The sequence below is a fragment of the Amblyraja radiata genome, chromosome 31, assembly GCF_010909765.2.
Source record: "Amblyraja radiata isolate CabotCenter1 chromosome 31, sAmbRad1.1.pri, whole genome shotgun sequence".
Taxonomy (NCBI): Eukaryota; Metazoa; Chordata; class Chondrichthyes; order Rajiformes; family Rajidae; genus Amblyraja; species Amblyraja radiata.
In genome coordinates this window covers 29274716-29301505 of record NC_045986.1, presented here as the reverse complement: position 1 = coordinate 29301505, position 26790 = coordinate 29274716, and the positions used below count along the sequence as shown (strand labels likewise).

At 45.8% G+C, this 26790-nt stretch overlaps 1 protein-coding gene across 1 annotated transcript in view; it reads right to left on the bottom strand.

Moving 5' to 3' along the window:
* atp13a2 (ATPase cation transporting 13A2) overlaps positions 1-20952 on the bottom strand; it is a 54709-nt gene extending 33757 nt beyond the window's left edge. Inside the window, exons 1-4 of the mRNA XM_033048389.1 lie at positions 20868-20952; positions 5108-5181; positions 3898-4065; positions 2300-2358 (exon numbers count right to left, since the gene is read on the bottom strand). Of these exons, the coding sequence (XP_032904280.1) occupies positions 2300-2358; positions 3898-4065; positions 5108-5181; positions 20868-20877 (311 nt within the window). The 5' untranslated portion in view covers positions 20878-20952. The remainder of the gene's footprint in view (positions 1-2299; positions 2359-3897; positions 4066-5107; positions 5182-20867) is intronic.
* Between the last annotated feature and the right edge of the window lie 5838 nt (positions 20953-26790).

Here is a 26790-nt window from a genome sequence, read left to right as displayed (position 1 = left end):
TGATCATGGCTGATCATCCCCAATCATTTCCCCATTCCTGCCTTCTCCCCATATCCCCTGACTCCGCTATTTTTAAGCCCTATCTAGCTCTCTCTCTAAAGCATCCAGAGAACCTGCCTCCACCGCCCTCTGAGGCAGAGAATTCCACAGACTCACCACTCTGAGAAAAATTGTTTCCTCGTCTCCGTTCTAAATGGCTTACTCCTTATTCATCGGGAACATGTTTCCTGCCTCTAGCGTGTCCAAGCCCTTAACAATCTTATATGTTTCAATGAGATCCCCTCTCATCCTTCTAAACTCCAGAGTGTACAAGCCCAGCTGCTCCATTCTCTCAGCATATGACAGTCCATCTTGGTTCAGCCAAGCCCAGGACTAAGAGATTGTAGCGCACCATTTCGTTGGCAATTGTGGCAGCCTTGCAGACCTGGAACATGGTTCGGATGTTCCATGATCCCACAAGGATGGATTTCTTTGGCGTCAGTGGGTGTGTCAGCTTCCCAGCGCCCTTGCGGGTTTGCTGGGTAGCGTCATGTTCCCCATCGCTGGGGCACCTTCTTCAACCAAGTGTGCCATTTGGTTTTCATTCGTCAATGTTTCTGTAACTCACACTTTTTTCCCAGGGTGGGGTCGTTAACCCCAGGCCCAACCCCCAACCTGGAGGACCAGGGTGGGGTCGTTAACCCCAGGCCCAACCCCCAACCTGGAGGACCAGGGACTGCTTCGTCTGCCTCCTCACCCGAGACCTGTCCGGTTTGGTTGAACCTGCCAGGGATACAAAACCCCATCCGGCATAGCTCTCAGGATCACTGGAGTACACAAGCCTCTCCTCCACGTCAAGGTTGCAGTCCAGGAGAGGAAACAAAGAAGTGATTCATATCAAGTATTTCTTATTCCAATAAAAATAGTAACTTTTCATTCTTGTTGCATCGGTGGCGTGTAGAGTCGTGTGGTCAAAACTGTTGTCTCCACCATCCCTCGAGGCTAAACTCACTGCTCACTCTCTGTGGCTATGCCAGCCCCCTCACATGTAGACATGCCCTTCTACGTATCAAATCCCTCCCACAAGCATACAAAACAGATCAAACTAGAAATATCTAGACATGACTATAATATACTAACAGTAACTAACTTAAACATAAATGGCTCCTACAAAGTGTTTAGGCCGTGGATATAGAAGTTGGCAGCTCCAGCTGCAGCTTTCTGTGGTAGTATTAGAACTCTGCAACCTGCATATCCACACATCCCTGCTCGGACCACAGCAGGACTGGACCAGACATTGATGCAGCCTGGCAGAGGAACGACAGCACTTTCCACAAACTGTATTCATACCTGAAAACTACCTCCTGATGGTTCACAAACCTCACCTTCGATAAGTTTCCCAAACTACTCCAAAGATGTACTCCAAAGAGTTTGTAGGTGAATTGGCTTTGGTAAAATTGTAAATTGGCCCGAGTGTGTGTGTGTGTGTGTAGGATAGTGTTGACGTGCGGGGATCGCTGGTCGGCGCGGATTCGGTGGACCAAAGGGCCTGTTTCCCCGCTGTATCTCTAAAGTAAACTAACGGCAGAAGGCACAGCCCAGGCTAATTCCAAACCAGTATACCTCAATCAGCCTGGGGTGAGGGGATTCTTGTATTGGCCACACAGAGGTGCTGAGTGCTAGAAAATCAACCAGGCTCATATTGAAAAGCATGGAAAATATCAAAATAAAGGCTATTTTTACCCTTCCTTGTCTTTTTTAGTTTAGTTTCGAGATACTGCGCGAAACAGGCCCTTCGTCCCACCGAGTCCGTACCGACAAGTGATCCCCGCACATTAACACTATCCTACACACATTAGGGACAATTTACACATACACCAAGCCAATTAGCCTACATACCTGTACGTCTTTTGAGTGTGGGAGGAAATTGAAGATCTCGGAGAAAATCCACTCAGTCTCGGGGAGAACGTACACACTCTGTACAGACAGCACCTGTCGTCGGGATCAAAGCCGGGAATCCGGCGCTGTATGGCAGCAACTGTACTGTACAGTTCTGTACTTTCCAGATTAGCAATCAAGAATAGGAATCCCGATTAACATTGTGGCCCAAGCATTGATATGAATCGTGTTGCAGGTACTTCTAATGTCATCTCGTGTCAGGTTCAGATTGCAAGCGAACATACTTAATGTCTCCAGATGCTCAAGTAATCAATTCAATAATCCACAGAACACAGAGATAAAACGGAGACTATTTGTGACAATTCCACTGCCAGCCAGGGCTCAGACATAGTGAGTTCAGAGTAAATGTAGAGCAACTAACCAGTCATCCTCAATCTCCTCTGTCCTCACTCGCTCGATAAATCGCTGGTTAAATGAATCCTGCAAGAAAATGATTGAACCATTAGTCTCTATTATTTTGATCTTTAGAACTTTAGTTTATAGTTTAGAGATACAGCATGGAAACAGGCCCTTCGGCCCACACTGACCATCGATCACCCAAAATTATTTGGTCCCATTTGCCTGTACTTGGCCCATATCCCTCTAAACCTTGCCTATCCATTTACCTGTCTGTATAGGTCTGGAAACTTCCCAGACTGCTGTCAATGTCCGTTCTCTCTTCACTAGGTAAACAGTTTCAAGTGTTTCTGATGATCAATCATTCAGTCACTTGCACATGTGCTAACGTTTTACAAACCAGACAGAGAGCATCAGCTTTGAGCTGAGAAGCCATCCTGCCAATGAAGTTCAGCAGAACACATCATAACATCTCACTGATTAACTGCCCTGAATGACAGATGCTTCCTTAAAACAGTAACCATACAATATATTTAAAAAAAACTACTGGAAGAACTTAGTGGGTCGAGCAGCATCTGTGGAAGCAAATGATCGGTTGGCATTTTGGATCGGGAACCTGAGTCAGGAAGTGAGTGTGTGGAGAGAAGCTAGCCGGTTTGTAAAAGAGGGAGGAGTGAGACAGAGGGTGGTCGGTGATAGGGGCAACCAGAGTGTGATGGGGGTGGTGATGGATGGATGGATGGAGCCAGGTGGGGATGAGGAAGATTGAGACAGGCACCAGTAGTGCTATGTAGACCTGGATATGGAGGCATGATGGAACCAGGTGAGGAAGGTAGATGACTGACTGGAGTGAAGATTGGAAAAGGTGAACAAAGAGAGAGATCCTAGGCAGACTGTTGGGAGTAGAAATGGAACTTGGAGTGGTCCCCATAATCCCGGGACTCTTCTCCCTTGGCTCACCTTTCCTATTTCCACCCCCACGTGGCTCCACCTTCCTACTTATATTTCTTTTCTAATGTGTCTAGCCATCATCTATCAGCCTCTCACAGCGATAGACAATAGGTGCAGGAGTAGGCCTTCGAGGCAGCACCGCCATTCATGGCTGATCATCCACAATCGGTACCCCGTTCCTGCCTTCTCCCCATATCCCTTTACTCCGTTATCTTTAAGAGCTCTATCTAACTCCTTCTCCCCGATGAAAGACACAAAATGCTGGAGTAATGTCACCCATTCCTTCTCTCCAGGGATGCTGCCTGTCCCGCTGAGTGACTCCAGCATTTTGTGTCTATCTTCGGTTTAAACCAGCATCTGCAGTTCATTTCCACCACCTATCGCCTACCAGCTTCTCGATCCTCTTTCATACACTGGTTATCTTCCCTCGACGCTCTCAGTCCTGAGGTAGGGTCTTGACCCGAAACGGCAACCATCCATTTGCTTCCAAGGATACTGCTTGACCCACTGAGTTCTTCCAGCATTTTTTTTCTTTTGCTCCAGATTCCCATATCGGCAGTCGCTGGTATCAGCACACAGTTGCTACTGCGTTAAGAACTTATCAACTGATCATCAAGCCTCATTGATGCTAGTTATATCCCATGTCACGGAATTATTTTTCTTTTTCCTTACCTTGATTACAACCCAATCAGATTGACACAGATGACAGGGGTTGCACTTAAAAAGCACTTCCAGCACTGGCTTCCAGTAAAAAACTAGCCAAAGTATTCCTACTGTCAGTACAGTAAGAATGTGGCAGAGAATTACCCGCCATCTCACTTGCTTGTATCCAGTCACCTCCTGCATAGAGAATACATCAGCATTAGCACCATGAAGTAGGTTATCTACCATAAAACGAAGCAGAGAACCCCAATTAATAACTACGCTGCACTTTGCTGAATGGATCACCGCAAAATACCTAACACAACTATGGAAATTAGCAATATCCAAATTTTACACATATCTAAAACCCAAGGCAATTACGCTATCAAAAGATAGACACAAAATGCTGGAGTAACTGTTCAGTCAGAAGAAGGGTTGCGACCCGATTCCTTCTCTCCAGAGATGCTGCCTGACCCGCTGAGTTACTCCAGATTTTTGTGTCTATCTTCGGTTTAAACCCACATCTGCAGTTCCTTCCTACACATTTTATGCGCCATCAAGAGGCCATTTCTGGATCCTATAAACTTTTTAATTCTGCTGCTTATAAATTCTCAGCATGAACAAAGCCAAGGAACACTTTTCTGTTCAAAACAAGATTGTATGTGTCTAAGAAGGAACTGCAGATGCTGGAAAATCGAAGGTACACAAAAAAGCTGGAGAAGCTCAGCGGGTGCAGCAGCATCTATGGAGCGAAGGAAATAGGCAACGTTTCGGGCCGAAACCCGGTAGGGTTTCGGCCCGAAACGTTGCCTATTTCCTATATTGGAGATTGTTCAACTCTTTGCATGGAGCAAAGGAAATAGGCAACGTTTCGGGCCAAAACCCGGAAGGCTTATTCTACCCGTTTGGTAACTCTAAGCATAGAGATAAATAATGTGAAGAGTGGATCTGATCTGCCTCCTCTGTGCCAGAACTGATGAACCCCCAGATAAATACTTTAGAGGTGAGGAAAAGGAACAAATAAGCTCAGATTTCAAATGTACACAAAATCTTTTGGTATATTGTCCTCGTGACCTAGACAGACCATAGTCAAATGCAAGTGGCACAGGCTAAACCAGAAAGTGGCGGAGGAGGAAATATGAAATATATCTTTTTTTTAAAAGGAATTAAATATTCAACATTTAGTAACTTCTGACAAAATGGAGCATCAGTTACTTCTTAGCACCCCACCATACATTACCATGGAGACAGTGGTGCCAGAGTGGCGGACTGTGCCGTAACCCGACGGCTGGCTCTTCAGCAGCTTACTGCTATCTGTGAAAGAGCAGAGAATTATGTGAGTGTACTAAAATACAAAAACATTATACTCAAAATCATGAAAAACTGAAATAGAGCAGGAAATACTGGCAAAGTGATCAGGGATCCTCTAAGAGAGATGCAGAATTAAAATGGCAGATTGATGCCCTTTCATCAATTGACAACAGGTGCAGGAGTAGGCCATTCGGCCCTTCGAGCCTGCAACGACATTCACTGTGATCATGGCTGATCATCCACAATCAGTACCCCATTCCTGCCTTTTTCCCCATATCCCCCTGACTCCGATATCGTTAAGAGCTCTATCCAACTCTCTCTAGAAAGCATACAGAAAATTGTCCTCCACTGCCTTCTGAGGCAGAGAATTCCACAGATTCACAACCCGCTGTGTGAAAAAGTTTTTCCTCATCTCCGTTCTAGATGGCCTACCCCTTATTCTTAAACTGTGCCCCTGGTTCTGGACTCACAGCTAATTACTTCAATCTGTTATTTACCTCAGTGCATGTGGAACAGATTAGATTAAATTAGATTAGATTAGATTCCTTTATTGTCATTCAGACCTTTCGGTCTGAACGAAATTACGTTGCCCGCAGTCATACACAATAATAATAAGTAACAAAACATACAATAAACACAAATTAACATCCACCACAGTGAGTTCACCAAGCACCTCCTCACTGTGATGGAGGCAAAAGTCTTAGTCTCTGTCTCTTCCCTCCTTGTTCTCCCTCTGCGCTGAGGCGATCCAGGCCGAAGATGCCGCCCTCCAGTCCAGCGGACGTAGCTGTAGTTACGGGAGCTCCGGAAACAGGTCACCAACCTGTAACCTGCGAGCTCCCGGTCGTCCACTGGGCTGGCGGCCGAACCTCCGAAGTGATGTCGCCGCCGCCTCAGCTTCGATTCGGGCCGCTGCCGAAAGCCGGAACGCCGCCTCCACTCCGTGGTATCGACGGTAGACACTAACTCAAGGGATCGGGCAACATTCCTGGAACGTTTCCGAAGGGTTCTGACTGGGAACGTCGGCTATCCATGTTCTCCAGGGATGATGAAGCCGAATAAAGTTACAAAAATAAGAAAATATTAAAATAGGTTTCTGGGCTAGCTTACAGCTTATCTTTATTGTCAAATTAGGCTTGCCTCAGGTTGCGGTGTGTGAGATAATAAATACCATAACATTGTCTCCCAAGTGACAAGCAGAGAGGAGCTAGATCTTTGATAACCAAATGGCCAATGTTATGGGGGAGGAGGCGAGAAAGGAAGAGAGAAACAGCTAGTCATATCTGTGAAGTAAGATGCCGTAAACCAAATGGCCAATGTTTATAAGGGACCAAATGACAGAGAGGAAGCAGCGAAAGAGCTAGGGTGATCTCTGTGAAGATAAAATGTCGTAAACCAAATGGCCAATGTTATCTTGTACCATGTGACAAAATGCCTTTGATGTGATGCATTCTGTGGAAACCTTTTCCTGTACCTCTGACCATGACTAATGTCTGTGGAATGTGCTAAGGGGACAATAAACCCTATTTAATGCAATGTAATTCTGTTGTTCAGAGAAGTGGACGAAGGACGGTCAAGTGTCTGTAATGGTCACTTGACTGGAGTTCTCCCTCCCTTCCATCGGCTGATAATAAGTAAAGTTTTGAACTGGTCTACCAAACAGTTTTGTGAGGTTTATGTTTAAGAAGGAACTGCAGATGCTGGAAAATCGAAGGTAGACAAAAATGCTGGAGAAACCCAGCGGGTGAGGCGGCATCTATGGAGCGAAGGAAATAGACAACGTTTCGGGCCGAAACCCTTTTTCAGATTCCGCAGGTTTATTATTGTCTCGTTACCGAGAGACAGTAAAGAATTTTGTTTGTGTGTGATCCTGTCAAAACATATCATACACGAGTACACTTGGGCCATAAACAAGTCCAACAGGTCGAGCAAGGAGAAAATACAATACCGGAGTGCAGAATATCGTGTTACAGAATTATTGAATTACAATTATAGAAAAACTCAAGGATCCATAATGACGAAGGTTGGTAGAACAGGAGTACACTATCCGTCATGAGGACCGTTCAGTCGTTTGATAACAGCGGGGAAGACAACTGTCCTGAATCTGGTAGTATGTGCTTTCATGCTTTTGGAGCTTCTATCCCAATGGAAGAGATGAGAAGCTGGAATAACTGGGGTGAAAACTATCATTGTTTATGTTGGCTGCTTTCCCAAGGCAGCATCAAGCGAAGATGGAGGCGATGGTGGGGAGAATCGACCACGTGCGATGGACTGGGCTACATCCACAACTCTGCAATTTTATTGCAGTTTTGGCCACAGTTGTCACCAAACCAAGCTGTGATGCAAGGCAATGGCATGCCGTCTACGGATGCACAGTAGAAAGCATACCGTTGCCTTGCATCACAGCTTGGTTTGGTGACAACTGTGGTGAGAGTCATTGCAGACGTGTGTTACTTCCTTCGTCCGTTGAGGAAGTGGAACCGTTGGTGTGCTTTATTGGCCCCAGCTTCGATGTGGTTGGTCCAGGACAAATTGTTGGTGATAACTACGCATTGGAACCTGTAGCTCTCAGAGATTCTTGACTTTCAGATAAATGTGGGTGTTGCAGTTTGGAAGGACAAACCAGGACAGGACTTGCAATAGACAATAGACAATAGGTGCAGGAGTAGGCCATTTGCCGCTTCGAGCCAGCACCGCCATTCAATGTAATCATGGCTGATCATCCCCAATCATTACCCCCCTTTCCTGCCTTCTCCCCATATCCCCTGACGCCGCTATTTTTAAGAGCCCTATCCAGCTCTCTCTTGAAAGCATCCAGAGAACCTGCCTCCACTGCCCTCTGAGGCAGAGAATTCCACAGATTTACGTACTGAATGATAGGCCCCAAGGGAGTGTTGTAGAACAGCAAGACCTAGGGGCGCCCGGTGCATAGCTCCATGAAGGTGGCAACAAAGGTGGACAGAGAGAGATGAAGGTGGTGTTTGGTACGCTTGCACTCATTGCTAGTGTATTGAGTACAGGAGCGTCTGAAGAAGGGTCTCTAACCCGTAAACGTCACCTATTCCTTTTCTCCAGAGATGCCGCCTGACCCGCTGAGTTACTCCAACTTTCTGTGTCTGCCTTTAGGATGTCATGTTGCTGCTGTACAAGATGTTTGTAGGGCCACATACATTTTCTAGTCGCCCTGCTATGGGAAGGTAGTCATTCATCTGGAAAGGGCGAAAAAATACTTTTATAGATGTTAGTGGAGCTGGAAGGTTTGCGCTTTAGGAAGAGGCTGGGTCTTTTCTCCCTGGGGCATGGGTGGCTGAGGGATAATGTATTTAAAATCACCAAGGGTATAGATAAGTTTAAGAAAGAACTGCAGATGCTGGAAAAATTGAAGGTACACAAAAATGCTGGAGAAACTCAGCGGGTGAGGCAGCATCTATGGAGCGAATGAATAGGTCAAGACCCGAAACGTCACCTATTCCTTCGCTCCATAGATGCTGCCTCACCCGCTGAGTTTCTCCAGCATTTTTGTCTACCTAAGGATATAGATAAGGTGAACGGCCTCAGTCTTCTTTCCAAGGTAGGGAAGTCAAAAATTAGAAGGCATAGGCTTAAGGTAAGAGGGGAAAGATCTAAACGAAACCCGAGGGACAACATTTTCCACACAGAAGGCGGTGTGTACATGGAACGGGCTGCCGAATGAAGTGGTAGAGGCATGTACAACTATCGACAGGAAAGGTTTTAAGGAATGTGAGCCAGCCACAGGCAAGTGGGACTTGCTCAGTTAAGTGACTTGGTTGGCTTAAACAAGTTGAGCCACAGGGTCAACTTCTGCACCGTATACCTCGGACTCTTGTCGTGAAGCCACAGTAGATGGGCATGGTCTTAAATAAAAATTTCTCATCGATGTTTGCATGGAGAAGGTTATGAAAGCAAGGGAATTCAGGGAAGAGAATAAAACTGTCTTGAAACAGGTCCACATTACGTAAGAGAAAGTGCTGGAGGTGTTAAAGCGTATAAAGATTAGATTAGATTAGATTAGATTTGTTTTATTGTCATTCAGACCTTTCGGTCTGAACGAAATTTTGTTTCCCTGCAGTCATACATATAATTTTAAAAAATGGCAAAAACACACAATCAACACAAATTTAACATCCACCACAGTGAGTTCACCAAACACCTCCTCACTGTAGTGGAAGGCAAAATCTTAAAGTCTCTGTCTCTTCCCCCTTTGTTCTCCCTCTGCGCCGAGGCGACGGTTCAAACTCCGCGGGTGGTTGCTGCCTCCGCCACAACTCCAGGGCCAAGTCGGGTCTCCGCCACTGCTGCTACTGCTGCCGCCACAGCTTCGGTGCCGAGCCGGGTCTCCGCTGCTGCTGCTGTTGCTGCTACAGCTCCAGGGCCGAGCCAGGTCTCTGCTGCCGCTGCTGCTGTTGCTGCTACAGCTCCAGGGCCGAGCCGGGTCTCCGCTGCTGCTGCTGCCGCCGCCACAGCTTCGGGGCCGAGTCAGGTCTCCGCTGCTGCTGCTGCCGCCGCCACAGCTCCAGGGCCGAGCCGGGTCTCCACTGCTGCTGCTGCTGCTGCCGCCGCCACAGCTTCGGTGCTGAGTCAGGTCTCCGCCGCTGCTGCTGTTGCTGCTACAGCTCCGATGCCGCCAGCTCCGCCATTAGGCCTCGGCGCAGACGGAGACGGGGAATACGACCGAAGAAAAAGTCGCATCCCCCGAAGGAAGAGACCAAAACATGTTTCTCCCACCCCACCCACACACATACACAACTTAATAAAACAAAATTAACTAAAACATGACAATGAACAAAACGAAAGAAAAAAACAGACAGACTGCAGGTGGGCCGCAGCTGTTAAGCCAGCGCCGCCATCTTGGTAGATAGATAGATAGATAAAGATAGATAAATCTCTGGGGCCTGGCCAAGTGTACCATGGGCAATTATGGGAAGCTAATTGAAAAGAAATCACTGGCACGCTTGCGAAGATTCTCTTCACCTTTTTTTTATTTTAAGTCCTGTCCAAAATGTTAGTGGAGGTCTTTTATGTGGTGGGTGGGGGTGGGGAAGGGGGAAACTTTAATTCTTAGTCCCCTACCTGGTCGGAGAGGCAGCATCCCTCCGAGCTGCTTCTTCGCCCCGTCCTCGCGGCCTACCATCGAGAATGGAGCGGCGTTTCCTATCGGGACCGGCCAGGGTTACAGCTTCGGCGGCGGCGCAGCGCAAGGACACCATCACGGAGCGGAGCCACGGAGCGGGCGATGCCTTGCCGGGTCGCCGTGCGGTAAGTTCCGGAGCGCTGTGGCCATCGATCCAAACATCGCGGAGCTGGGGCTGCGGGCGGCGCTGGATTTGGAGCGCCGCAGAGCCAGAGATCGAGTTCACCGGGGTCGGAGCTCCAACCGGCGCGGCCTGAAGTCTACGAGTGCCCCGGTCTCCGGTCTCCGGGGAGGAGGCAGCCGCTCCAGACTTTCCAAGCCGCTTGAGGAATTGTTTCACCCGACGCCAGTGTTCCATCTTCATGGCAAGAGGGCCCTGAAAATCATCGGACTGGCTGCAAGGCTACAAATGGGCCCCGACCTCGGGTGTTTCAGAGGAAGAGGACTTAACTTTCTGTTGCCTTTCCGCACAGTGGAAATTTTTGATTCTGTTGTGGGGGGATGTTTGTGTTGAACTCTATAATGTGTTGTGTCCATTTTCTTTCTTTACTTATTTTTAACCTTTTTCTATGGTTTGTATGTAAACTTATTATTTAATTTATGTAAAGCACTTTGGTGTCAATGCAAGTTGACTTAAAATGTGCTATATAAATAAAGCAATAATAATAATAATAATAACAATAATTTTTAAGAGCAGAATTAGGCCATTTCACCCATCGTCTGTTTAAAACTGGCTCAATTTTAATTTAGCCCTTCCATTTCATTTCAACTTTACAGTTTTGCATCTCATCTCTGTCTGCCTCTTTATACAGTACTCGACAATGTTGTTTCTACTCTTGCCCCGGAGGGATTTCTCATTCCAAGCTTCTTTGCAATCTGCAAAGTGAAACTTTCATTCAATCTGAGCTTTGTGCAATGTCATATTTCACAATTCTCATGACACTGAAAAAAAAATCACCAGGAGTGTCACGAGATCAGTTCTGAAGTTTTTAAAAAATGATCTATTCTCAGGAAAGAGTCCTCTGCAAACACCAGAAAGAATTGCCTTCATGAAAAAAGTTGGGAGGACATCCGAGAAGACTTTTCAAAACGATAAGCGGGAATGCCAGAAAATGCATGGAGCATTCAGAGTACAACTTTGGTTAATTTGTAGATAGACACAAAATGCTGGAGTAACTCAGTGGGAGCATCTCTGGAGAGAAGGAATGGGTGACGTTTCGTGTCGAGACCCTTCCTCAGACTTTCGATTTAAACCAGCATCTGGAGTTCTTTCCTACACATGGTGTCACATATTTGGTTAATTTGTCACATATTTAGCAATACCTGACTCATGTGCGATCTGTCTGTACAAAGTAGCGATTGAGAGACCGGCAGCAGGGATTTTCCAGCAGCTACAGGCATTTTCTGCTGCCTGGGGACCTGGTACGTGGCTACAGTTCTGACTTGTAAACCATTCGGATTAAGAATAGTTCACAGAAACGTAAACCCTATATAACCTATGGATGTTTCCAGTAATGGGAGAGTCCAGAACCAGAGCGAGCAGCCTCATAATAAAAGGACATACCTTCAGAAAGGAGATGAGGAGGAATTTCTTTAGCCAGAAGGTGATGAATCTGTGTAATTCATTGCAAGAGACGACGGTGGAGACCAAGTCATTGTGTATTTTTGGATGGATAGGTATTTGAATAGGAAGGGCATCAAAGGTTACAGGGAAACAGCAGTGTGGAACAGTGGCACAGCAGTAGAATTTCTGCCGTACAGCGCCAGAGACCTGGGTTTGATCCTGACTACAGTTGATTGGATGGCAGAGTAGACAATGTTGAATGGTCTAATTCTACTCCTGTAACTTGTGAACGTGAATTTCCTCCCAACCTTTTTCCTGAAACAATTTATTTCCCCTTTCCCTCTAAAGCCCCCAACCACTCACATGCACCACTCTTCCTCACCAAACGTTAAGCAGTTGGTTGTGTACACAAAATATTAAATTGTGGGTCTATTGTGATAGCTCTCCTAAACTGTCTGCAATGACACATTGGCATCTTTGGGTCCAGTACTGCTCCATTACATTTCAACGGCATCAAGGCCACATACAAGAAAACAACAGGCTACCTGCAGACCTTTGGCACAGTCAAGTTTAAACTCAATCTGCATCAAATGTACAGTAATGCCTGAAGTGACTCCATCCTTCAGATGGTGTACCCGAGTAGTTTGATTACAATGTGATTCATTACAAACTCCTATATAATCAACATGGTATTGTATTGTTGTATTGTATTGTATTGTATAATCCCATAATACATAAAAGCACAAGTGGAAAGCACAAGCCTGCCTTTATTTATTAAAAAATGAGGTCAGCACGGTGGCGAAGCTGTAGAGTTGCTGCCTTACAGCGCCAGACACCCGGGTTTGATCTCAACTACGGGTGCTGTCTGTACGGAGTTTGTACGTTCTGCCCTTGACCTGCGTGGGTTTTCTCCAAGATCTTCGGTTTCCTCCCGCACTCCAAAGACGTACAGGTTTGCAGGTTAATCAGCTTGGGTTTGTATACATGGTATGAGTGTAAATTGTCCCTAATGTGTGTATGCTTGTGTTAATGTGCGGGGATCGCTGGTCAGTACAGACTCGGTGGGCCGAAGAGCCTGTTTCCGCACTGTGTCTCTAAACTAAACAAGCCGAAGGGCAATGAAACCACAATTTCTATCATTAGTGCATTCACGATCCAAAAACAAAATAATCATTGCCAACCAAGCGCCATCACTTAGGAAGACACAAAAAAAAATGCTGGAGTAACTCAGCGGGACAGGCAACTTCTCTGGAGAGGAATGGGTGACGTTTCGGGTCGAGACCCTTCTTCAGATCGATCATCACTTGTTAGCCTTTGCATACAATGTTAAATTCTAAACTACTACCTCGTATTTATACATAGCAACTGAGGATATCTGTAGAGTGAGTTTACAGATCCACAATCAAATTCTAATCTGACTGGTGTCAGGGATTTTCCTGGCAGCTGCTGCAGGCACCTTCTGCTGTGTGGGAACTTGGCTCTTGACTGCATTTCCGACTTGCAAACAGTCTGGGTTACAAATGGTTCGCAGCACAGATCCCTGCTGCCATCAAACCGTTTTTTGATTGCTAGTGTCTTGGTAAACAGAATAGTGACAGTTGAAGGCAGACACAAAAAGCTGAAGAAACTCAGCGGGTCAGACAGCATCCCTGGAGGTAGACAAAAGTGCTGGAGAAACTCAGCGGGTGCAGCAGCATCTATGGAGCGAAGGAAAAACCCTTCTTCAGACTGATGGAAGGTTTCGGCCCGAGTTGAACAATCTCCAATATAGGAAATAGGCAACGTTTCGGGCCGAAACCCTTCCGGGTTTCGGCCCGAAACGTTGCCTATTTCCTTCGCTCCATAGATGCCGTTGCACCCGCTGAGTTTCTCCATCACTTTTGTCTACCTTCGATTTTCCAGCATCTGCAGTTCCTTCTTAAACACAGCATCTCTGGAGAAAAGGAATGGGTGATGGTTTGGGTCGAGACCCTTCTTCAGACGGTTGAAAATGTGCCTTCTTTTAATTTCCATGAAATCACAAGGTGTCTATCCGATTGATCTACAATCTATCAATCCATCTGATGAACACTATCCTCCCGATTAATTTGACTGTATGCCTCGTTGTCATTTCCCCCTCGGCCAACAATGAACCATTCTATATTTCCTTGACCATCATCTGCTTTGATCTGTCGTTTTCACACCTTACCACTCTATATCTCTGACCTCACTCTCCCCTGACTCTCCGTCTGAAGAAGGGTCTCAACCCGAAACATCCCCCATTCCTTCTATCCAGAGTAGAGTTGCTGCCTTACAGCGCCAGTCACCTGGTTTCGATCCCGACTACACTCGCTTGTCTGTATGGAGTTTGTACGTTCTCTCCATGACCTGCGTGAGTTTTCTCTGTGTGCTCCGCTTTCCTCCCACTCTCCAAAGATGTACAGGTTTGTAGGTTAATTGGCTTGGTGTAATTGTAAATTATACCAGCATTTTGTGTCTATCTTTTCTGTAAACCAGCATCTCCAGTTCCTTCGTACACGAGACAGTGCCTATCTCACCCTGACTGTGCAAAATATAAAACAATACAGGGACAAGCTTTGATTATTCCAGCTACCCTGCAATGGAGGAACAGGGGTAAAAGCAAAACAAAACAAGCCTCTCCATTATAAACTGTACAACAGTTTGTGTCGTGAATATCCCCCAGCAATTTCCATCATGCTACAGCTGGTCTGGTGTCTAAACATTTTCCTGGAACTGCCTTTATCAAAGATGCACAAAGACCAAAGCATGCTCTCTGTCCAAATCAATGACAACACTTTACATTTACACTTTAACATGGAAACATCGCCAGATACTTCAGAGAAGTAGTATGCAAAATGTATCAGAGGCACGCACCAAAGATATACAAGGCCAGATAAAACAAATTGCCACAGTAAATTTTAAGTTACTTAAGAGGAAGGAAAGGTATACGGGAGTAAGCAATTTAGGGAATAAATTCATGTACAAAGTGCTGGAATAACAAAGTGGGTCAGGAGAACATGGATCAGTGACATTTAGAGTCGGGATCTTCTCCAGACTGAAGAAGGGTCCCACCCGAAATACCACCTATCTACATTCTCCAGAGGATCTGTCTGACCCGTTGACACTTTGTACCTGAATTTCCTCCCTAGACTGCTTACTCCAACATAGGTTTCTTTCCTCTTAAGTACTTTATCTCTTTTTTGGTAAACCAGCATCTGCAGTTCCTTGTATCCAGGGAGGAAATTCAACAGCTTAGGATCTAGGTGGATGAAGTCACATCTGCAAATGTGTAATTAGTTTAGTTTATAGATACAGCACAGAAACAAGCCCTTTGGCAAACTGAGTCTGCGCCGACCAGCCATCATCCCGCACACTAACACTATCCTACATACACGAGGGACAATTTACAATTATACCTAGACAATTAACCTACAAACCCGTACGTATGGAGTGTGGGAGGAATCCGGAGATCCCGGAGAAAACCCACGCAGGTCATGGAGAGAACGAACAAACTCCATACAGACAAGCACCCGTAGTCGGGATCGAACCCAGGTCACTGGCGCTGTAAGGCAGCAGTTCTACTGCTGCGTCACCGTGCCACCCAACTGTATAGTGATCAAAGTAGTGGACAGGCATTAGGAAAGATTTGGAAGGATGCAGGAAGTGGTAAAATAATTTCAAAGCATGTGGCAGAGCAAATAATTAAAAAGACCCATTTATATTTTGTAACACTGCTGTGGGCAAAACATTGTTATTACAAACAGCAGATCGACACAAAAACCTGGAATAACTCAGCGGGACAGGCAGTATCTCTGGAGAGAATCAATGGGTGACGTTTCGGGTCGAGACCCTTCTTCGGACTGGGTCTCGACCCGAAACGTTACTCATTCCTTCTCTCCAGAGATGCTGCCTGAGTTACTCCAGCTTTTTGTGTCTATCTTCGGCTTAAACCAGCATCTACAGTTCCTTCTCACACATTATTACAAACAGCGTTCAATTGCTCATCTTTATGGACTGTTGACTTCATCGTTATTGTGAAAGGGTGTGTGCTTTGGACAGTATCCAAGAAATCCATGTCCTGTTTCCTCCAAATAAACCGCACAAAAAATGATTTCAGCTTACTCAGGCAACAAGCAGCTTCTTGACTGTAAGCCCAGATGTACCATGACTATATGTTTTTGTTTGTGTAGAAAGGAACTACAGATGCTGGTTTAAATCGAAGAGAGACACAAAATGCTGGCGTAACTCAGCGGGGCAGGCAGGAATGTATTTATTTGGCTGGCTCGGAGATAGTGCAAATCTGAAAGCGAAAATACATGTGATATGTTGCTAACTTGTAGGAATTGCTCTATGACTGTATAATCGCCTTGATTAAAAGGAGCTGATCTCCTGTTTCTGAGGACAGTAATTTTACAGAGGAAAATCATTCACTAAATAAAGTTCCAAACATCTACTCTGTAGTGCATTGACAGATTTTTAAACAGTAGTTACAGGATTGATGTAGGAAGCAATTTGTGGGGCTAGTTCAGGGATAAATATTGGGTGGGAGATTGAAGATAATACCATAGTTCTCTTTAGAAATGGTGCCATGAGATATTTTAAGTACTTTTGAGAAAACAAGTGAAGCCCAGTTTAACACCATATCTATAGGAAGGAACTGCAGATGCTCGTTATACACCAAAGATGGACACAAAATGCTGGAGTAACTCTGCGGGACAGGCAGTGCAGCATCGCTGAAGTGAAGGAATGGGTGACGTTTTGGGTCGAGACCATTCTTCAGACTTATCTAAAAACTAAATCTGAATGACAGCAATTCTAGTCGTGCAGTGCAGTAGCTTGGTAAATCAGATTAGGCTATTTGTGCCACATTACTGGAGTGAGACTTGGACCTGAAACTTGCATGCCAAAAGGCCCACCCTCTCGTCCAAACCACGACTTACACCTCAAGTCATCCCTTTAACAACCCTGACCACTCCACAGCAGAATTATCAAGCAAAAAACTGACATGAAACCCACACTCACATTCCAAAGACGTACTGCTTTGGAGGTTAATTGTAAATTGTCCCTGCCGTGTAGGATAGTGCTAGTGTACAGGTGATCGATGGTCAGTATGGGCTCAGTGGGCCGAAAGGCCTGTTTCCACGCTGTATCTCTCTGTAATCATGTAAAACTAAGATGGGAAGAAGCTACAGTTCTCAGGTAGGAAAAGCAAACAAGTCATGATCATAGAAAGTATAAATCCCCAGCCTTGGGGGGGGCGAAAGAATATATATAAGAAAGCAAAATTGAAAACGTCTGCTTACGTCCTTTCTTGGTTTCCCTCCTATCTGGGGGTTTGTTGAATATTAAAACGTCTTGCAACAAAAAGCTCGAGCTTGCCAGAAAGTGGTGACACGGGTAAAACAATTTAGAGCCTCATTTGACTGTTCGACCAATATTTTCCAGGAATCTGAATACTGTACCGTTACAGGCGGTCAGAGAATTTAATTTTACATTGACTATTTTACAATGAGTGAAGAGTCAGGTCTGGTTTCCCTCTTTTTTTTTTAAGACTGAACAATTCCACATTGTTTTAAACTTTAAAACTTGAAGGTTACAAGATGGGGAGGGATATGTTGCAGCTTTGTGTCCTGCCTCAGTGTAATCTAATATTCTAGTTCTTGCACCCCAACGGTATGAACACTGACTTCCCCAATTTCCCTCTTTCCCCTCCCCTTCCCAGCTCTCCCACAGCCCACTGTCTCCGCCTCTTCCTTTCTTCTTTCCGCCCCCACCCCCACATCAGCCTGAAGAAGTGCCTCGACCCGAAATTTTGCCTTTTTCTTGGCTCCATAGATACTGCCTCACCCGCTGAGTTTCTCCAGCATTTTTGTCTACCTTCGATTTTCCAGCATCTGCAGTTCCTTCTTAAAAACTACTAGTTCTTGGATAAAATTGTGCTTATGAATAGTAAGATTTTATTGAATTGTATCTAAAACAATAATTTCTCTACACATTGGAACGTGACAATGTAATATTGAACCTCTGCTAAAAAATAACACAAAATGTTGAGTTCTTTACAATACACTCAGGCTCATTACTGAGAGACATCTTAGAAACATAGAAATTAGGTGCAGGAGTAGGCCATTCGGCCCTTAGAGCCTGCACCGCCATTCAATATGATCATGGCTGATCATCCAACTCAGTATCCTGTACCTGCCTTCTCTCCATACCCCCTGATCCCTTTAGCCACAAGGGCCACATCTAACTCCCTCTTAAATATAGCCAATGAACTGGCCTCAACTACCTTCTGTGGCAGAGAGTTCCAGAGATTCACCACTCTGTGTGAAAAATGTTTTTCTCGTCTCGGTCCTAAAGGATTTCCCTTTTATCCTTAAACTGTGACCCCTTGTCCTGGACTTCCCCAACATCGGGAACAATCTTCCTACATCTAGCCTGTCCAACCCCTTAAGAATTTTGTAAGTTTCTATAAGATCCCCCCTCAATCTTCTAAATTCTAGCGAGTACAAGCCGAGTCTATCCAGTCTTTCTTCATATGAAAGTCCTGACATCCCAGGAATCAGTCTGGTGAACCTTCTCTGTACTCCCTCTATGGCTCTATCTTTTTGTCCCAATATCTTATCACCAAAGATTTTCTTATTCAAATCTTACAATTGGTTGATGACAATTTCCATTTTTCTTGTCTGTGTGATACAAGGTGTGATAACAGACATTTTCCTTCATCCATGTCCCCTTTGATCCCCCATTTTCACACCGCATCCTTCCAAATCTCGTTTCCCTCACCCCTTGACGCTCAGTCTGAAGAAGTGTCTCGACCCAAAATGTAACCCATTCCTTCCAATCAAAAATGCTGCCTGTCCAGCTGAGTTACTCCAGTATTTTACTCTGCTACAGTAACGTTGAACAAACAGCAATACGATAATAACAATTTGCCTCAGAAAAATATATTAAATATATGGTGAGGGCACAAAGATAACTTCCCTCCCCTTCTCCCAAATAGGGGAGGGAAGTCAGGGCGATTTGGGATATAAAATGCTCCCTTGGTTAAACTGTAAGCTTACAATTCTTGTCTTTTAGAGTGCCACGTTAGTCTAGACCATCCAAGTCAGTTGCAGTACTACTCAGAGAAACAGCTGGGATGGTATAGGGAACAGGTACTTCTCTGTGGTAAACCTGTTTCCTTTATGTTTCAGCCTCAATATAAATGAAGCAAAACCTCAATATTATTCTATAGTGTTGGTGAAAGGGTGAAGGGGTTGCTGGTGTATTTTATTCCACCACAATAGCTCAAAATAGATTTTGAGGTTTTTAAAATAAGAGTTAATTCAAGGGCAGCTGCTTATATACAAACAAAGTTAGCTTTGCAACAGAACATTATTGAAGATTACTATACAGACAAAACATAGAATATTGTACAACCGACTAGGTTTTGCAATAAACTGTAGGGTAGATGTGTGGGAATTTACTCCAGCTTCCTCACGAGGCAAAGATTGCCTTGGGGGCCGCTGAGTACGAAGTGGGGGGCCCCGGTGGGGGGGGACCGCCTGCTGCCACGTGCAAAAGATAGGACGGTTCATGGAATTTCTGTAACTTTGCCGACAACAGATGTGCTTTATGAATAACATCATAAACGGAGCGGTCTGTCACTTTGTCCGAACCTCATTCCGATGATGTGTTGCTAAAAAAGGTCTTCAAATGATGTGTGTGATTTAGTTTAAAATACAGCATGGAATCAGGCCCCTCAGCCCATCGAGTCCAGACCGACCATCGATGACCCGTTCACACTAGCTCTATGTTATGTTTCTCATCCACATTAGGGTAATTTTACAGAGGCCAACTGGCCTACAAACCTACACATCATTTGGGACATGGGAGGAAACCCACATGATCACAAGGAGAACATGCAAACTCCACACAGGCAGCACACCCGAGGTCAGGATCAAACCCAGTTCCCTGGCGCTGTGAGGTGGCAGTTCCACCAGTCAATTCCAACTTCCTCAAGAGAGTCAAGAGTATTTCACTGTCACGTGTCCCAAAACAGAACAACGAACTTCATACTTACAACAAAAATGAAAACATAATACTCTGTAAACTCCATAATAAACAACAAAAAGCTCAATATATATGAAAACAAACAATAGCAGTATAAAGACAAAAACAATGCCCCCCAAAGTCTTATTTTGAGATTGTCGTGTGTAATAGCCTGATGTTTGTGGGAAGAAAGTGCTCCTGAACCTTCACGTTAGTTTTCAGACTCCTGTATCTTCTAGAACAAGGGTTCTCAACTTTTTTCGTCCCATTTACCCCAGGTTGGGAACCCTTGTTCTAGAACAGGGGTTCCCAACCCTTTTCGCCCCTGGCAACTTTAATAGCACATAACAATGTTATTGCACTTATTTATGAACAACTAATGATGTTGTTTATGAACAACTAATGATGAACAGATACCGGTCTACCAGAACCAAACACAGTCAGTCAGTCAGTCAGTCAATGAGAAAAAAATATGTACAAATCCAGAATCAACAAATTTACCCCCTGGGTAGGTGCAATTTATCCCAGGTTGGGAACCCTTGTTCTAGAAGACAGACACAAAAAGCTGGGGTGACTCAGCGGGACAGGCAGCATATCTGGAAAGAAGGAATGGGTGACGTTTCAAAGCGAGAGTGCACTTTCTCCCCGATGACAGGAAGTCAAAAGGAAATAATCCTCGGATTTCTATTGCAGGGCCCCCTCAGTTGGGATCTCTTGATCGCACTCACACTAATGCGGTGCCCTCTGGCCTGACATGTCCCCGGGGAGGGGAGGCCGGCATCGAACCTGCAGCCCGGGCTGTCTTGTCGTCCAGATGCTTCCCCTCAGACCCTCCTCACAGCGGCTTGACCCCCACCCCGCCCGGGGTTCGAGCCCCGCATCCCGCTGAGCCGAGCAGGAGCTGTCCGTGCGGCCCGGCCCGGCCTCGGCGCCCTTCCTTACCTGCATCCATGCTCGCCCCGCCGCCGCCAGCACCACCGCCACCTCCTCCTCATCCCTCCCTCCCGCCAGCCGCTCTCCGCCCTCCTCGACAGCGCCGCCCTGCGTGCCGCGTCATCCCGCCCGCCGCTCTCCGCCCTGCGTGCCGCGTCATCCCGCCCTCTTCGACAGCGCCGCCCTGCGTGCCGCGTCATCCCGCCCGCCGCTCTCCGCCCTGCGTACCGCGTCATCCCGCCCTCCTCGACAGCCCGCCCTGCGTGCCGCGTCATCCCGCCCGCCGCTCTCCGCCCTCCTCGCCCTGCGTACCGCGTCATCCCGCCCTCCTCGACAGCCCGCCCTGCGTTCCGCGTCATCCCTCCCACCGGCCCGCCCTGCGTATCGCGTCGTCGTCGCGACCAAAGTTCTTTGGTCGCGACCACCCCGCGTGCCACGTCAACTCGCCCGCTCTCCGCCCTCCTCGCTTGTCCTGCGTGATACGTCATCGCGCTGCTCCCCCCTCCCTCCCCTCCTCTCCCCGCCCAAGCCACCGCGCATGTGCACATCTGTGGAGATGTTGCAATAATGTGCCTCACAGAATGATACAGTGTGGAAACAAGCCACTCGGCCCAACTTGCCCAACACCGACCAACATAATAATAATAATAATAATAATAATAATAATAATAATAATAATAATAATAATAATAATAATAATAATAATAATAAATTTTATTTATGGGCGCCTTTCAAGAGTCTCAAGGACACCTTACAAAAATTGACATGTCCCATCTACACTAGTCCATCCTGCCTGCTTTTGGCCCATATCCCTATAAACCTGTCATATCCACGTGTCCTCTCCCTGACACAGTGAAAGGTCTCGACCCAAAACGGCACCTATAGGGTGATTTCACGAAAGGTCACTGAAACGTAGATCCGCACCCACGTGACCGCAAAATTTAACTGGGGGACAAGCGTCACTTGCGGTACATGTTAGTGAATGGGAAAACACGCACTTTCACACCCGTTAAAAACATCGAAAACGGCCCGTTTTTGAGCTGCAATTTACTGTACCAGTCGGGGTGACCGTGAGGAACAGCTACCTAAATTTACAGTCCAAAAACAAGATAGAAACTACGGTAAATTCAAGAGGGAGCTGAAGGTGCAAAAACAGCGGAAGTTGTTAGCGGACATTTGTCGTGGAGATTTAAAGATCCAAAATATCGGGAATTATCGCGTTTGCTCGCTGCATTTCATCAAAAGTGGCATTATTGGCTTTGTTATCTTTATTCATTTGTTAGATGAAAAGTATTAAAAGTTAGAAATCCTTCAGTAAAATTGCAAAATCGCCCATTGTTCTCAGGTGGGTTTTAACATGCAAAATGAAAACGCTTCTGAAGCTCCATTTACCATTTAAATAATCGTAAACTCTCAATGCGTTTGGAAATAAATTTTACTCAGATGCAAGCTAAGGAATGGGATAATTGTCAGCTGTTAGTTGGACAAAATCAGGAGATTTTATTATTTGCCAAAATATATTTCTCAATGTTTCTTGTTTAAAGCCTGCACAATCACCCAAACTAATTATTTATTTATCATCTAATAACAGACAAGCCTGCAGCATGGAATGATGTCAACAATCCTGATTGGGCACCCACTGTGAGCAGGATAGACAATGTGCACAAGAACGCCATGCACGTGCAACAAGAAGAGAGTATTAAAGCAGATTTGGTCGCAGCTCAAGCATCTATATCTCTGCAAGTTGATGCTGAACTTTGAACGATTATTTAAATGGTAAATGGAGCTTCAGAAGCGTTTTCATTTTGCATGTTAAAACCCACCTGAGAACCATGGGCGATTTTGCAATTTTACTGACGGATTTTTCACTTTTAAAACTTTTCATCTAACAAATGAATAAAGATAACAAAGCCAATAATGCCTTACTTTTGATGAAATGCAGCGAGCAAACGCGATAATTCCCGATATTTTGGATCTTTAAATCTCCACGACAAATGTCCGCTAACAACTTCCGCTGTTTTTGCACCTTCAGCTCCCTCTTGAATTTACCTTAGTTTCTATCTTTTTTTTAACTGTAAATTTAGGTAGCTGTGCCTCACGGTCACCCCGACTGGTACAGTAAATTGCAGCTCAAAAACTGGCCGTTTTCGATGTTTTTAACGGGTGTGAAAGTGCGTGTTTTCCCATTCACTAACATGTACCGGAAGTGACGCTTGTCCCCCAGTTAAATTTTGCGGTCACGTGGGTGCGGATCTACGCTCCAGTGACCTTTCGTGAAATCACCCTATAGGTGCCTTTTCTCCAGAGCTACTGCCTGACCCGCTGAGTTACTCCAACATTTTGTGTCTGTTTTCATTGAAAACCAGCATCTGCAGTTCCTAATTGTTTCTTAAACGTTACGATAGTCCCTGCCTCGACTACCTCCCCTGGCAGCTCGTTCCATACACCAACCACCCTTTGTGTAAAAAAAGTTACCCCTCAGATTCCCATTCCTATCTGTCCCCCTTCACCTTAAACCTATGTCCTCTGGTTCTCGATTCCCCTACTCTGAGCGAGGGACTCTGCGTGTCTATCTATTCATAGATACATAGATACATAGAAAATAGGTGCAGGAGTAGGCCATTCGGCCCTTCGAGCCTGCACCGCCATTCAATCTTATCATGGCTGATCATCCAACTCAGTATCCCGTACCTGCCTTCTCTCCATACCCCCTGATCCCTTTAGCCACAAGGGCCACATCTAACTCCCTCTTAAATATAGCCAATGAACTGGCCTCAACTACCCTCTGTGGCAAAGAGTTCCAGAGATTCACCACTCTCTGTGTGAAAAATGTTTTTCTCATCTCGGTCTTAAAGGATTTCCCCCTTATGCTTAAGTTGTGACCCCTTGTCCTGGACTTCCCCAACATCGGGAACTATATTCCTCTCATGATTTTGTAAAGCTCCATAAGATCACCCCTCATCCTCCTGCGCTCCAAGGCCTAGAACCTACTCAATAGCCTACTCAACCTCTCCCTATAGCTCAGACCCTTGAGCCTTGGCAACATCCTCATAAATCCTCTCTGTACCCTTTCCAACTTGACAACATCTTTCCTATATTGTGCCCAGAATTGAACACAATACTCCAAATGCGGCCTCACCCATGTCTAAACCAGAGACAGACACAAAATGCTGGAGTAACTCAACAGGCCAGGCAGCATCCCTGGATAGAAGGTATGGGTGACATTTCAGGTCAAAACCCTTCTTCAAACTGAAGTCAGGGGGGGGGGGGGGGGGGGATAGATAAGGAAGTGCGAAGGTGTGAAAACAGGGCAAAGGGAATGGAGATCAAGGAATAGATCATTGCTAGCTGGGAAAAGTAACAACAAAGCAAACAGATAAAATGTAGTCGGAGACAGTAAGACTGGTCGGATAGCTGGGAAGGGGGAGGGATGGAGAGAGGGAAAGGAAGGGGTACTTGAAGTTAAAGAAGTCAATGTTCATATCGCTGGGATGTTAGCTGCCCAAGCAAAATATGAGGTGCTGCTCCTCCAATTTGAGCTGGGCCCCACTCTGACAATAGAGGAGGCCCAGAACAGAAAGGTCAATATGGGAATGGGAGGGAAGGTCTGACGTCAGTCTGTAGAAGGGTCTCGACCCGAAACATCACCCATTCCTTCTCACCGGAGATGCTGCCTGTCCTGCTGAGTTACTCCAGCATATTTTGTGTCTATCTCTGGTTTAGACCAGCATCTGCAGTTACTTCCAACACACCCCTCAGACCCATGTCGTCACCTTGAGAGAGCACCGTCCACATGGCTTTCTATATCATTACAACGTTTACAGTGTCAGAATGTCTGAAAGCATTTCTCTTTTGAAATGTAGTGTCTTCCCAAAGAGACACTTCAGCGCGTTCGACACAGCAAGGTCACGCAATCAGCAGCCTGATAAATGACCAGGCAATCCGTTTCAGCAATGTTTTAAAAAAATCAAAATAAACTTTATTCAGAATAGAAAAAACGCATATAAAACAAGAACTGTGGAAAAAATGTCAACTTTCTCAGTGGCTGGAATCAGCGTCTGAAGAAGGGTCTCGGCCCGAAACGTCATCTATTCATTTTCTCCAGAGATGCCGCCTGTCCCACTGAGTTAAGGGGCTGTCCCACTGTACGAGCTAATTCAAGAGCTCTCCCGAGTTTAAAAAAAAATCAAACTCGTGGTAAGTACATAGAATGTACGTAGCGGGTACGTCGGAGCTTGGGACATCTCTTAGCAGCTCGTTACGCTAACGGCAGGTACTCGGGAAACGCGGTAAGCTCGTGAGACTCGTGAAGATTTTTCAACATGTTAAAAAATTTCCATGAGAGCCCAGAGTACCTCATGAGCAGCTATTACCGTAATTCTCCGAGTTTGAATCAGGGGAAACTCAGGAATCTAACATCTAACCTGTCCAATCCCTTAAGAATTGTATATGTTTCTATAAGATTCCCACTCATCCTTCTAAATTCCAGTGAATACAAACCGTCTCTGTTCCTGTCTCGCACTCGTGTACCGTCTTGCTCTGATTACCGCAATCAATCTTTCTCACAACAAGAAGAAAACACAAGTTATAGCCCTGTCCCACGGGACAAGTTCATTCCAAGAGCTCTCCCGAGTTTAAAAAAAATCAAACTCATGGTAAGCACGAAGAATGAACGTAGCGGGTACGTCGGAGCTCAGGGACGTCTCTTAGCGCTAACGGCAGGTACTCGGGAAGACTCGCTAACGACAGCTAAGCACGGGAAGACTCGTGAAGATTTTTCAACATTATGAAAAATGTCCATGAGAGCCCCGAGTACCGACGAGTGGCCATTACCGTAAATCTCTGAGTTCGAATCAGGGCAAACTCAGGAAAACTCTTGGAATGAACTCGTACCGTGGGACAGGGGTTTTAGACTCCACATTATTCAACCACGTGAAGTAGTCGGGAATAGAAGGCTTCAAGAAATAAGGATCTTTGGAAACAGAGGGAGCAGCTCAGGCAACTAATATCACGGGACCTGTAGACTGTACACTGTCATCAGACTCCACCTTGCAGAAGTACTGACTGCTGCACTGATGTATCAAGCCCATCATATTCCTCCTCACACACACCAACAGGAGCCACTGGGGAATGAAGGGGAACAAAAGGGCTGTGCAGAGATTGGCTGTCGTCCTGCTAGTTATACTGTTCGTAACCCCCCGTTATCACCTCCTCCACAGCCAACAATGGACCATTGTGGGCTCGTTGGTCATCGGTGCCGGCTCTGGTCTTTGTTCTCTACCTTTTAGTTCAGTTTTAATTTAGTTTGGAGATACAGCACGGAATGAGGCCACGGGCGCAGCGGTAGAGTTGCTGCCTTACTGCGCTTGCAGCGCCAGAGACCTGGGCTCGATCCTGACTACAGGCGCTGTCTGTACGAAGGGCCTGTTTCCGCGCTGTATCTCTAAACTAAACTAAACTGTACTAAACTAAACTAATATGCCTTAAATTATACTGCCGCCTGCTTTTCATGGAGTTTGCCCACCCTCTAGTGGCTAAAGAAAACTAAGCCTAGACCTTGTGCCCCCCCCAAGTGACCAAGCGCGATTCCTGCCACTTTCACCCTGTCACCTCACACATTTTGTGAGGATTTTAATGACAAAGAGGCCATTCGGCCCATTGTGTTGTTGCTAGCCCCAGATTTTCAAAGGGGCACAAACTGCTCACAAGGGGCTCCTGATTCAATCCAAATTTCTTCCCCTTTTGGTTTTTCATTTTTTTGTAAAATATATAAATACTGTACATCTCTAAACCAAACTAAACTAAATCATAGATGGACACAAAATGCTGGAGTAACTCATCGGGCCAGGCAGCGTCTCTGGGGAGAAGGAATGGGTCGAGACCCTTCTGCAGACTGATGTCAGGGGAGGGGGCGGGAGCTGTATGTGTTTCT